The sequence below is a fragment of the Dromiciops gliroides genome, chromosome 2 (genome assembly GCF_019393635.1).
Source record: "Dromiciops gliroides isolate mDroGli1 chromosome 2, mDroGli1.pri, whole genome shotgun sequence".
Taxonomy (NCBI): Eukaryota; Metazoa; Chordata; class Mammalia; order Microbiotheria; family Microbiotheriidae; genus Dromiciops; species Dromiciops gliroides.
Genome location: NC_057862.1, coordinates 680947699 through 680961768, shown reverse-complemented (window position 1 = coordinate 680961768; position 14070 = coordinate 680947699). Strand labels below are relative to the sequence as shown.

General features: G+C 39.0%; 1 protein-coding gene across 1 annotated transcript in view; it reads right to left on the bottom strand.

Annotated features, from left to right (window-relative positions):
- ADAM28 (ADAM metallopeptidase domain 28) overlaps positions 1 to 14070 on the bottom strand; it is a 97197-nt gene that overhangs the window by 27750 nt on the left and 55377 nt on the right. The window contains exons 8-12 of the mRNA XM_043981292.1: positions 13097 to 13168; positions 10865 to 11034; positions 5522 to 5606; positions 1561 to 1691; positions 834 to 1011 (exon numbers count right to left, since the gene is read on the bottom strand). Of these exons, the coding sequence (XP_043837227.1) occupies positions 834 to 1011; positions 1561 to 1691; positions 5522 to 5606; positions 10865 to 11034; positions 13097 to 13168 (636 nt within the window). The remainder of the gene's footprint in view (positions 1 to 833; positions 1012 to 1560; positions 1692 to 5521; positions 5607 to 10864; positions 11035 to 13096; positions 13169 to 14070) is intronic.

Genomic DNA, 14070 nt, shown 5'->3' with positions numbered 1-14070 from the left:
TAGGTTGGGGTAGGAGTCAGTTAGAGCACAGTGGAACCCTGAAAGTAGGAGAGAGGCTACAAAATATGTTCTCCTTCATTATTTCATTAAGCACAAGCCCAATAAGGAAGATACAAATGGGAAAACATCATAAGAGGAACCAAATCAAGATGATGAGTCCAGCATATCTACGTATTTTCCCAGGGTGTGAACAGAGAATAATAATAGCTAATAACAATCTATGGCACTTTCAGATTTTACAAATATTATCACAGCAGCTCTCAGAAGTAGATGGTATTTTTACCTCCAAGAGAGGTAATTACCAAGAGAGATTCAGAGATTTGCCCCAGAGTCATACAGCCAAGTAAGCATCTGAGGCTGCATTTGAACTTAGGTCTTCCTAACTCCAGGTCCAGTGCTCCATGTGGTACCATGGTGCCACTTATCTGGTTCTAATCAGAAATGGAGGTGGGTTACTGTATAAGCAGTATTTAATTAATTAATTCATTCATTTATCTATTTACTTATTCATTCATTCATTTATTTACTTATTTATTTGCTTGCTTGCTTATTTACTTATTCATTTATTTATTTATTCATTCCTTCATCTATTTACTTATTCATCATTCATTCATTCATTTATTTGCTTGCTTACTTATTTACTTATTCATTCATTCGTTCATTTTTGTGTGTGTGTGTGTGAGGCAATGAGGGTTAAGTGACTTGCTCAGGATCACACAGCCAGTGTCAAGTGCCTGAGGCCGGATTTGAACTCAGGTTTTCTCTTGAATCCAGGGCTGGTTCTTTATTCACTATGCCACCTAGCTGCCACCTAGAAGGAGTATTTTTAGTACCTCTGGGGACCCACAATCACATTCTTCTCCCAGTTCTACTAGCAGGTTCCCACAGATTGGGGTGGATATTATATCATTAGGTAAAGGAACATTCTTGAGGCATTTTGGTGATACTATCTTCAGGAATTTCTCGAAGCTATTGCGACTACAGGAGCTGAAATCCTTGGGTATATAAAAGCTGTTGGAATAAGAAATAAGAGTAAGGATCGTATGGCCCATGGGTGTGCATCCAACCCTGCCATGTTACAAACAAGTTAAGTGGGAGCCCAGAGAGGCAAAGTGACTTCCCCAGAGTCACACAACCCATAAGAATCTAACCCAAGATTATAGGATAACTTCAAAGCTGAAAGGGATGTTAGAGGTCATCAAGTCCAACCCCCCCTTATTTTATGCTAGGAAACAAAGGTCTGGAATAGGAAGTGATTTCCCTGAATGAACACAGCTGGGAAGCAACTGGTCAGAATTGGAACTCAGCTGTTCCTTCTTCAAACTCCCATACTATTCAATATCCTCCACCAAGGAAAGAAAAAAAGACCCATCAAAAACCATTCACTCCCCTCACTTCATGTCACAGAGAACTCTAGGGTTCCACAGAGAAAGGTTTCAGAATCAAAAACACTGATCAGACCATGAAAAATGGGACCAGCCATCAGTGCCTACCATGTTCATCCCCTAATGAGTGAGAAATGTAGTGTCTGCTGCGACTTGTGCTGCAATCAGGCCTCACCTGAGAGCTGGATCCATCACACATATTGAAGAAGGACACTTGCACACATAAGAGTCATGGTACATCCCAAAGTTATGGCCCATTTCATGGGCCATTGTCCCTGCAACCCGGAGGAGGTCATAACTATGGTCCTAGGGGCAGATATGGAACAAACAAAAACAAAAAATTAAGGTTAATTCTCTGAATCCCTCAACTAGGCTGTCTTGGAGACTAGAAGTAAAAATCAAGTGAGTTTTTGATGTATTTTTGGAGTCTTGGTCAAGCCCTGGGGGACCAACCTGTGAAATCCCAGAGTAGTATTGTACCTCTAGTACTTTTAGTGCCCATGCAAGTAAACCTTTCATAACTTGCAAACCACAAAATTCTTGTTATTAATATTGGATTATATTATGGATTCTTCATGAATGGTTCATGCCTATTTCATTAGGCAGCAGCATGACAGCTGAAAGAGTTTATGGAGTCAGAAGACCTGGGTTGAATTGTACATCTGTCTATTACTATCTGTATGACATTGGGTAAGTCTTTTATTCTTTTTTTTTTTTGGTAGAACAATGAGAGTTACGTGACTTGCCCAAGGTCACACAGCTAGTTAGTGTCAAGTGTTAGAGGCCAGATATGAACTCAGGTCATCCTGAATACAGGGCTGGTGCTTTATCCACTATGCCACCTAGCTGTCCCCTGGGAAAGTCTTTTAACTGGTCTGGGACTCAGTACGCTCATGTATAAAGTGGAAAAATGGTCTCTAAGAGCACATTGATGATCCTATGACCTTATCTTCCCAAATATAGTCAAAGCTAATTAAGGACAGGGAATAAGGTATAATTCTCCCCCTTCCCCCATTCCTCAGAGCACCTAAGTATTTTTGTTTTTGTTTTGTTTTTGTTTAGGGGATGGGGATGAGGCACATTTCAGAGGACTAACCGCCTTCACCTGTTTGACTATATTTTGTTTCAACTTTAATGATCTCATTTGTATTTCTACCCAGAAGAACCACAACTAAGTCAGGGTGACAGTAGTTTTGTCCCCAAGATGCTGAGGTTTAAAGGGTGCCACATTTTAGCCACCACATTCTTTTAACTACATAAAAAATACTGTAGCAACTAACTCTGCCCTGCCCTCCTCAATGAAATTTCTTTGCATTCCTTCTTTTTTTTTTATTTTCACAGACAAAATGATAAAGTTGAAATGGAGGTACAATTTGTAATCATTGCCCTGGACATGTCTATTACTATTGTTCTGAATGGCAGGATTATTAATTGTAATGACCCACTTCTATCTCTCTGTTCCCTGAAATTATGACAATATTGTCTTCTCTACATAATTTTCTTTTAGAAATATTTATATTTAACATTTAAAAAAATTGAGTTCCAAATTTTCTCCCTCCCACCCCTCCCCCAACCTTTATGAAGGCAAGAAATGTAATATTAATTATACATTCTCTACATAACTTCTCTTCACATTTTACTTTGACCATATAACTAATTTAATTTCCCAGCTGGCTATTTCTCTAAAGCCCAAACTTTGCAAGCTTAGTTTCCAGACTCTCCATCCTAAGGTGTCAGTGAAGAAACCAGATTCACTTCATTCCACTTCAGATGCTAGCAGTGTGGCCTTAGATAGGCTGCTGAACTTGTCCGTGTCTCAGTTTCCTCATCTGTAAAATGAGAGAGCCAAACTCAATGGCATTGAGGGTCTCTAAATCTAATTTCTTATGATTCTATGATGAATGAATGAATGAAAAAACAGCTAGTACACATGTGTGTGTCCACACATATGAATATAGATATGTATGTATGTATGTATGTATGTATGTATGGGTGTATGGGTGTATATGTATCACTACTATACTCCAGAAACTGTGATGAGGACTTTTTATAAATATTACTTCTTTTGATCCTCATGACAACCCTGTGAGCTAAGTGCTATGACTAACATTCCTCTTTTATAGACAGGGACACTAATTCAAACAGAGGTGAAGTTGATTTGCTCAGCTAGTAAGTCTCTGAGCTAGTAAATCTCTTAGCTAGTAAGTCTCTGAGGCTGCATTATGAATGCGTGGTTTCCTGACTCCAGTTCCCAGAACTCTCCTCCTGCACCACCAGCTGCCTCAATTCTCTTAGGAGTTGGGAATCCAAGAAGCCCAAACTACACTGGAGAAGACAACAGAAGAAAGAGAGCTTAGCTTCAGGCTTAGGGTTCCTAGGGACTCTGCACTGGTCAGATGGCAAAAGCTGGAGATACAGATATAGCACACTGTAAATATTACATCCACTCTGTAGATCGCAGAACAATGCCAGGGGCCTCCAGGAGGAAGAGGCAGGGAAGACAAGAAGGTCTGGTACTCTTCCACCTCCCTACTCCTTCCATAGATCAGATAAGGGTTTATTCTTTCCCCCTCTACCAAGGATTGCTCATGCAGATGATATCTGGCTTGATACAGTGGAGAGAGTGGATAATGTAGCATTAGAGGGACTGGCTTCTCCTCCCCAGTAGGACTCCTTAGCAAGTCATTTCGATTTTTGTTTACTCCTCTGCAACATAAGCAAGCAAGCCCTGAGCTCTCACCCAGCTCAGAATCCATGATTCTATATAGGGATTGTGGTCTATGATGGGCTTAAATAATTGGAACATAGACCATGGCATGAGGTAGGCTGGTTTTTGTTTGGAAATTTAAAGGATTCCCTCTTATTGCTCACCTTTTCCAAGTGTAAGGAAGAGGTTTTGGTGGAAATGAATAAAAAGATTGTATGGTTTTGGGGAAATAATTGGGATTCTGGAGAGGGGAGGAAAGTAAGTGATTATGAATCTGACGAGTAAAACTGTTACCAGAATTTTATTAGAATGTTTTACCTTATTAGAGAATTTAGTATTTTGCTTGGAAATGCCATAAATCACAAGTAGAAGTGATATGTCAGATATTTTCAGATGCATAGGAAAACACTACCTTTCTCTGTCTCTCTCTGTCTCTCTTTCTCCCTATCCTCTCTCTCCTCTCCATCTTTTTCTATCTCTCTCTCCCTCCTTCCCTTCTCTCTCTCCCTCCTCTATCTCACCCTCCTTTCTCTTTATCTTTTCTCTTTCTGTCCCTCTCTCTTCTATCTTTCTCTCCTTTCTCCCCCTCTCTCTGTCTTTTTCTTTCTCATAAGAGATGCTCAGAATTATAATAATTTAACTAACATCTATATTCCTAAAAACATAGTAGAATTTTTCTTCCACAAGCAATAGGTAAGTCATGGGCAGAAAACTATGGAGGTCTGTCCTTTGCTAAGTCAAGTTGAGGTTGGAATGAGGTATCCGAGCTTGAGGTAAAGCATTAGATGAATAGAAAGCTAAGGGATAGTATGTAATATGATTCTAAAATCATAAGTTTAAAGCTAAAAGGTACTGAAAGGCCATGTAGTCCAACTTTCTTATTTTAGAGACAATGGAATGAAGTCTGACAATATTTAAATGAGTTACCCAAGGCCACACAAGAAACAAGTTGGAGAGGTAAGATTTGATCTGAGGTCTTTGAATTACAAATCTAGCATCATTTCTATTATATTTATTACATCATTCTTTTATGGGGCCAATAAATATTAAGAATATTCAAAAATATATGAAGAGATAATAAAATGTGATATATAAGGGAAGGGTAGGGAAGATAGGCTAGGTCTGACTGGGATGGGATGGAATGGGAAGGGATTGGTGAAGCTAATACAGATAGGACAGGACAAGAGAAGATAAGACACGATAGGAAAAGATAAGATAGGACAAGATAGGACAGAACTAGACTTCCACAGAAGAAAGTGAAAATGTGTTAAGAGCACAATTCAGATACTTGTATTCTCGTTTCTTTGCAATATCTTTAGTCCTCAGAGAAACAAATGCATATGAATTCATAGTCTATACATGTGCCTTCTCTGTCTCAAGGAAGAAGTCATGGTAAATGGCAGAAACCCCAATTTATCTCTTAACCTACCTGTACAATGCCAACAGAGTGGTACGGAGAGCACATTGTTGACATGAATGCCAAGCCCACAATGGGTCCAGTGAGGTCTGTCCCCCTGAAATAAAGGGAAAAATTTATATAGATATGCCTTATTTTCGGTAAGTACATAACCACTAGCCTCATGAAACAACAAACCATCTAGAAGTGGTCAGCAAGAAGACCAGCAAAGAAAAGCTTCCTTGTTGTTTCCTTCTGTGACTGCCTATTGGGAGAGTTCACTTTTCTGAAAAATGTTCCCTATTTTTGCACCTCAGTGATCTCAATTTTCTTTTCAACAACTCAGTTCATTTCAGTTCAGTGAATATTAATTAAATGCCTACTATGTTCTATGTAATCTACTAAGTACTTGAAATACAGAGACAAAAGCAAAAGAGTTGCTGCCCTCAAAGAAGTTACATTCTATCGGATACTTAGAAATTATCCACTCAGACTCTCCCACAATCTCACTTTCTTTTACCTTTTTAAAAATTTTAATATTGTATTTATACTTCACATCCATTTCTGGATGTACCTCCCCTACTCCAGGGGACCTTAAATTAAAAAAAAAAATCAATGAAAATTAAAACCGAGATATCTGCTTTTACCTTATTGTATGTGCAAGATTCCACACCCATTAATTTCCATTACTCCAATGAAACAAAGGAATCATCATTATTGTCATTATCATCATCTTCCTCTTCCTCCTTTCTCTTTTTGTTCCTCCTCCTCCTCTTCTTCCTTCTCCTTCTCCTCCTCTTCCTCTTTCTATGCTTTCTTTTCCTTTTTCTCTTTCTCCTTCCCATTCTCTTCCTCCTTCTCCTCCTCTTCCTGCTCCTCCTCCTCCTTCTTCCATCATCATTTGTATAGCATTTTAAATTTTACAAAGGGCTTTAAACATAGATATGTATATGTACATACATATATATGCATGTATATAATTTCAATTGAACCTCACAACTACCCTGCCAGGCAGGCATTTTATTAGCAAAAGTTAGATGACTTGCCGGGTTTCAGCACTCCATCCACTGTGCCACCTGTCATGACACTCTATAGCATCTCTACAGCTAAGAGCATCCACAATTGCAGGGCTTTTAAATGTAATTTCATTTGTGAATCCTGCACAATTGTAGATGTATATCAAACTCTTTAATGCTTACAAAGAATTTAAAGTAGATTTTACTGGACCCTAAGAGAACCCTGGGAACTTGGTGTTATGAAGTTATTATCCCCATTTTCCAGATAGGGCCTAATTATTAGGGTTGGAGGTAGAATTTTAGCCCAAGCTTCCTCTACCTTAGCTTTTCACACTGTCCTTGACTGCCTCTTACTCTTTACTTTTGTGTTTGATAAACGCATCCATAAACCCAGACCCTTCTTGGCCTCAATGAACATTCAGAAGAAACCACAGATTCACAGTTCAGGAAGGAAACATTTTGTTACTCTCCCTTTGCAGTAGAAAGTCAACTGGATAAATATATATATTTTTTGTTTTTGGGGGGTTTTTGTGGGGCAATGGGGGTTGTGACTTGCCCAGGGTCACACAGCCAGTAAGTGTCAAGTATCTGAGGCCGGATTTGAACTCAGATCCTCCTGAATCCAGGGCTGGTGCTTTATCCACTGTGCCACCTAGCTGCCCCCAAGGAATCTTTTTAAAAAATACATTTATCAGGGGGCAGCTAGGTGGCACAGTGGATAAAGCACCAGCCCTGGATTCAGGAGGATCTGAGTTCAAATCCGGCCTCAGATACTTGACACTTACTGGCTGTGTGACCCTGGGCAAGTCACTTAACCCTCATTGCCCTGAAAAAAAAAAAAGACTCCTTGGAAAGGCCCTGAAAAGTCCCTTCCCCATTTAGCATTCTGAATGCACAGTAAGTTAGGGACATAGAGAAGAAGGATCAGTGAACTGCTTTCTCTTCTGGAAAAACTTAGAAAGCCAAGTGCTAGCTGGGTTGGCCTTGAAGGCTTAGACATTCTCAGTAACTCATCTAACTGTTTTCTCCTGGTTGAGACCAACCTTTTCAATAACACTTCCATTCTGTTGTGTTTTTCCCCCCAGCAGATTGCATACTTTAGCATCCCCGACCTATGTTAATCTGTCTTTAACTACTGAATGTTTCCCTACTACCTGCAAACATAAATGTACCCCCTCTCCTCAAAAAAAAAATATCTGTCATATTGTTCATCTACACCCATTAGCTATTACCCCATCTCTCTTCAATTTTGTGATTAAACTCCTTGAGAAAGACATTTACAATAGTTGCCTCCACTTTCTTTTCGTTCACTCTCTTCTTACCTCTGAAATTTCACCTCCTATTTCATCATTCAGCTGAAAGTGCTTTTGATCCAAAAACCCCTAACAATCTCTTCATCGTCAAGTTCAATGGCCTTTTCTCAATTCTCATACTTCTTGACATATCTAAAATCTCTGACACAACCATCACACTCTTCTCCTTGATACTCTCTTCTTTTTAGGATTTTGTGGCAGTTTTATCATTTTATTCTCCTCTTAGCAAGCTCTTCTCAGTCTCCTTAGCTGTTTGGTGATCCAGGTTATGGTGGCTAACTGTAGGCATCCATCAGGGCTCTTTCCCGGGACTTCTCACCTCCCTCAATATTATCTCACTCGGTGATCTCCTCACCTTCCAAGGATTTATTTGATGATTCTCAAGTCTATTTATCTGGCCCTAATCTCTCTGCTGACTTCAAGTCTTGCATCCATAAGTGCCTCTCAGACATCTCAAACTAGATGTCCAGTAGACATCTTAAACTCAATTTGTCCAAAACTGAACTCATTAGCCTTCTTTCAAACCCCTTCTCTCTTCCTAATTTTTTGTGTTACTGTCCAGGGTACCATTATCCTCCCAGTCACACAAGGATACAACCTAGGCATCATCCTCAACTTAACAGACTCTTTCTCATCCTCCATATCTAATTTGTTGCTGAGATCTATCAATTTTACCTTCATGGCATCCCTCATATGAGACTTTGCTCCATTCTGACACTGACACCACCCTCACTCAGGACCGAATTACTTCACACCTCAATTATTGAAAATAGTCTGCAGTTGGTTTCCCTGCCACAGATCACTTCCCTCTCCTGTCCACCCTCCACTCAACTGTCAAATTGATCGTTCTAAAGCACAAGTCTGACCATGCCATGTCTCTGTTGTTCAAATGCCAGCAGCAGCCTATCACCTTCAGGATTAAATAGACAATCCTAAGTTTGGAATTCAAAGCCCTTCATAATTTGCCCTTCAACATGATTCCAGTCATCTTACACCTTGCCCAGGCTCACATAGCTACTAAGTGTCTGAGACCAGATTTAAACTAAGGAAGATGAATCTTTCTGACTCCAGGCCTGGTACTCTATCCACTGTATCATCTGGCTCTCTCTGTGTATATATTATCCCCACCATTAAACTGAGCTCCTTGAGAGCAGGGACTGTCTTTTGCCTTTTTTGTACCCCCAGCTTTTCACACAGTTCCTAGCATACAGTGGCTTTGTAATAAATGTTTATTGACTGACTCTCTAGATCTTTCCTGTAGATTTTATATTCATTCCTATACAGAGACAAAGATTTAGAACAGAAAGGTCATCAGAGATACTTGAATTAAAAACCACTGCTTTTGTGAACAAGGCAACTGAGGCCCAGAGAGGGTAAACAATTTGCCCATGGCCACATAGTTATTAAGTACTCAGTCAACTACAAGGTGGCTAGGTAGCCCAGAAGTTAGGGCCCTGGGCGTAGAATCAAACCCTGCCTTTCAATCCAGCCTCACCCATTATGATCAAGTTACTTATTAGCTATTTGTCTGTTTCCTTATCAGTGGGGATAATAACACCAGCCTCTAAGATATGTCAAAAGGGGAAAATGAAATAATATTTGCAAAGTGCTTTGCCAACCTCAAAGCCCTATAGTAATTTATCTATTATTATTACATCCCCTTATAAACTTGAAGGCCCTAACTGACTATGTTTATAAAGGTTCTACACAATAAAAATGGTCTAATGTTGTTAGAGTTCTAGACTCGGATTCAAATCATATTTCTTATATTCATTAAGTGTTTGGGACATTTATAATAGTGAAAATGACTAATTTGCTCAAAGTTGTTCTTAAAACTTTTTTCAAATCTATAAGATTATGAGACATTCCCCAATTGATTAATTGTCAAAGGATATGAATAGAAAGTTTTTAATGAAGAAATCAAAATAATTTATAGAACAAAATTGTTTTATTTTCATATAATCAAAATTATCCATTTTATACTTAACTTTGCTCTCTATTTGTTGTTTATTCATAAATTGTTCGCCTATCCATAAGTCTGACATATGATATGTTCTTTGTTCTTCAAATCTTCTCTTTATATCTAGGTCATGTATCCATTTTGACCTTATCTTGGCAAATGGTGTAAGATATTGGTCTATGCTCTATTTCTGCCATATTGCTTTCCATAATTCCCAACAATTTTTTTACCAAATGATGAATTCTTATCACTAAATCTTTTTTGAGGGGGCAGGGCAATGAGGATTAAGTGACTTGCTCAAGGTCACACAGCTAGAAAGTGTCAAGTGTCTGAGGCCAGATTTGAACTCAGGTCCTCCTGAATCTAGGGCCAGTGCTTTTATTCACTGTACCACCTAGCTGCCCCTCTTATCCCTAAATCTTAAATCTTTACACTTGTTATATACAAGGTTACTATATTTCTTTGCTGCTGTAAGTTCTATGTCTCCCCTCTCCCATTGATCTATCTTTCTATTTCTTAGCCAGTACAAGACACTTTTGATAATTGCTGCCTTACAATATAGTGTAAGATTGCAAACTGCTAAACCTCATTCCTTTACATTTTTATTAGTTCCTTTTATATTCTTGACTTTTTGTTCTTCCAAATAGATTTTATTATTTTTCATAATTCAGTAAAATAATTTTAGTAATTTAATTGTGATGTCATTGAATATATAAATTAGTTTAGGTAAAATTGTCATAATATTATTTTGAGACATGACATATGTATACACATATATGTGTGTCTATCTATATATCTCTCTCTCTAGCTATGTAAATTGCTTTGTAAACTTTAAGGTTGTATAAAAATGTCAATGCCTATTATACAATAATTGTGAAAAATGAAACCTCTGCTAAATTATCCAGATATTCTCAAAACATGTAGGTACTAATGAGCTAGCTGACTGAGTAGTTGTCACTTGTCTTTCAAACTGAGTTGATGCAGACTTTAAATGCTAACTGTACCCACTTAAACACAATCTCCTCGGACAATATTTTTCTAAATGCCTTGGGCAGCCAAATTTATACATAGGAAGATTAAAACTTACGTGATTAATTGGGCAATATCATGGCGCTTCATTTGGGGGAGAATACCCCCTCGCCAATTTGAGAAATTCTCCAAGGTCACATTTGCATTGGGGCTTATTTTTATCTGATTTCCATTTGTCCATATCTCTAACCCCACCAAAGCCACCTGCATACCAAGCTTTTTATAGAGCTGTCAAAAGAAAACACACTTTAAGACTAATAAAGCAAAAAAGAAAAAAAAAAGACTAATAAAGCAATTTTAACTTCTATGAACAGAACCACTATTCATATTTGCAAAACTATGTATAAGCTCTTATGGGATTATGTATCTTTCCAAACTTCCTTGTGAGACAGAATCTCTGGGGAATTATTTTGTAGATAGGACATCTGAGGAATGATGGAGTAACAATGTAAAGTACTAGTCCTCAAAGTCTTCTGACCATGTTGTTGGGGGTGGGGGGAGACCTCAAGGAAAACTCAAATATTGACAAGGGTCACAAAGAATGGGCAGGGATGGTTAGTTAATGGTTGGCACCACTAGGGAGAATGCCCATAATGACAAAAGAAAAAAGAAATAGAGGTAAAAAAGGAAGAAAGGAGGGAAGGATGGAAGAGAAAGAGGAAGAGGAGGAGAAGGAGGAGGAAGAGGAGGAGAAGGAGGAGAAGGAGGAGGAAGAGGAGGAGAAGGAGGAGAAGGAGGAGGAAGAGGAGGAAGAGGAGGAGGAAGAGGAGGAGGAAGAGGAGGAAGAGGAGGAAAAGGAGGAGGAGGAGGAGGAGGAGGAAGAGGAGGAAGAGGAGGAAGAGGAGGAAGAGGAGGAAGAGGAGGAAGAGGAGGAAGAGGAGGAAGAGGAGGAAGAGGAGGAGGAAGAGGAGGAAGAGGAGGAAGAGGAGGAGGAAGAGGAGGAAGAGGAGGAAGAGGAGGAGGAAGAGGAAGAGGAGGAAGAAGAAGAAGAGGAGGAGGAAGAAGAAGAAGAGGAGGAGGAAGAAGAAGAAGAGGAGGAGGAGGAAGAAGAAGAGGAGGAGGAAGAAGAAGAAGAAGAGGAGGAGGAAGAAGAAGAAGAGGAGGAGGAAGAAGAAGAAGAAGAGGAGGAAGAGGAGGAAGAGGAGGAAGAGGAGGAAGAGGAGGAAGAGGAGGAAGAGGAGGAAGAGGAGGAAGAGGAGGAAGAAGAGGAAGAAGAGGAAGAAGAGGAAGAAGAAGAAGAAGAGGAAGAAGAAGAAGAAGAAGAAGAAGAAGAAGAAGAAGAAGAAGAAGAAGAAGAAAGTAAAACAACAAGGAGGAGGAGGAGGAAGAGGAAGAACAGATAGAATAAAAAGATTTTGAGTTTATTGGCAGGCTGTGTGCTGTCTGTTTATCACAATTGAAATTAAACAAGCCACTTAATATTGCTGTTCCTCCATTTCTTCATGTATAAAATCAGGTTTTGGGGCGAGTTGTCCCCTGACAAGTTTTCCAGCTCTAAGCCAATCATTCTCTGAATTACTGGATCGACACCTCTCAGTTGAGTGGATGTATGAAATACAGACATTCTACTTCCATAAACATCATTCGTGAGGCTGGATGACCACTTGTTTAGGATGCTTAGCATGTAAGTGAGAGGATGTTCCTACTTTGGTTAGGAATTGGACAGAAGTCTTGAGGACCTTTCTAACTCTAGGAGTCTCAAGTTCTTCCAGGCATACTGATGGGAAAAATCATACAGCAACATTGTAATCTTAGCAAGTAGCCTGTGTGGGAGTAAGGCAGGACCCCAAATCAGCAATGTGCTTTGTGGGGCTACACCTCAGATATGTGATGATATAAGGTTCTTTTCTAAGGACAACTTTTTTTTTTGCCAAAAGGATAAAGCAAATCAAGGTAGATAAGTGAGCTTTATTCTTATTAAAATGAATTTGAGCTAAAAAGCAAAACTGGGAATTATTATTTAACTATTGATGAATCTCTATTTCTATACCTGAAAGATAATGAATCTATACACATATTTCCAGTCTCATGGACCTAACAGGTAAGGAAAAGAATCAAAGAGTAACACTTTTAATTGTTCTTCAGAGTTCATTAAATTCAACCCTCCCATTGTGCAGAATGGATATCAACCACCCCCTTCTTACCAGTCTTCATATGGTGTTGAACATGTTCATTTTGTTTTCCCTGACTGATGAGTATCACAGCTGTTAGCAATATTGGATACCCTGAAAAAACCCATAAATTGCCCTGAGAACCTGCTTTCCTTTGGACTTAATGACATAAATCGTACCATGTTGACAAAGTTGACCATCTCAAAAACCCTCTGTCTTATTTCCTCTGGATTTCGGTTGTACTTTCGGAACTAAAAAAAAAATAATAAAATGAACAAGAGTGTCAATTTCACCGGGAACAAAATGGTGGCATCATTCAGGAAAGGAGAGTTCTAGTTCAAAGAGAATTCAACTGAAGTATGTGGGGTGAATAAAACTACATTGTGGGACTGGAGAAAAATCACTGACTTCAGGTTGTCCTTTTTTCTGTCATCCTATCCTTAACTTTGGTATAGAACTGTGCTTTCATCATTTAGGGAATTCCCAAGTTGGAAATTCTGTCAACACAGATAAGAAGTCTTTTATATTTTATGGTCTTAGAGGTCTTGGGCCCTTGAAGTTTAAGTGACTTCCCTAGGATCACATAGTAAGTCTATGGCAATGAATGGGACACATACTAGACATATGACCCTGGGGAAGTCACTTAACCCTGTTTGCCTCAGTTGCATAATAGGTAAAATGAACTGGGAAGGAAATGGCAAACTTCCAGTATCTTTACCAAGAAAACTGCAAACAAGGTCATAAAAAGTCAGACATGACGAAATGACAACAATAACAACAAAATCTATTTAACTATCTATTTATCCATCTATCTACTTATAACCTATCTATCTATCACCTATGTCTCATCTGCTCCTATTATATTGTAAGTAGCTTGAGGTCAGAGATTGTATCATTTTTATATTTATACTTCCAGCTTCTTGCATAGGATCTGTAATTTAGTCAGTATGGTAAACTTGTGCCATGGCACCGGCTTCCAGTCATTCAGAAGGAAATTAGTCTGCAATTTAGGGAATTATCCTGTTTCCGCATTGTCTTTACTACCTACTTTAACCTTCTGGGCTTCAGGTTCTCCAACTGTGAGATGAGAGATTTGGTTGATCTGAGAAGTGGAAGAGTGAGAGCAAACGGAAGGAGAGAGAAAAAGAGAGGG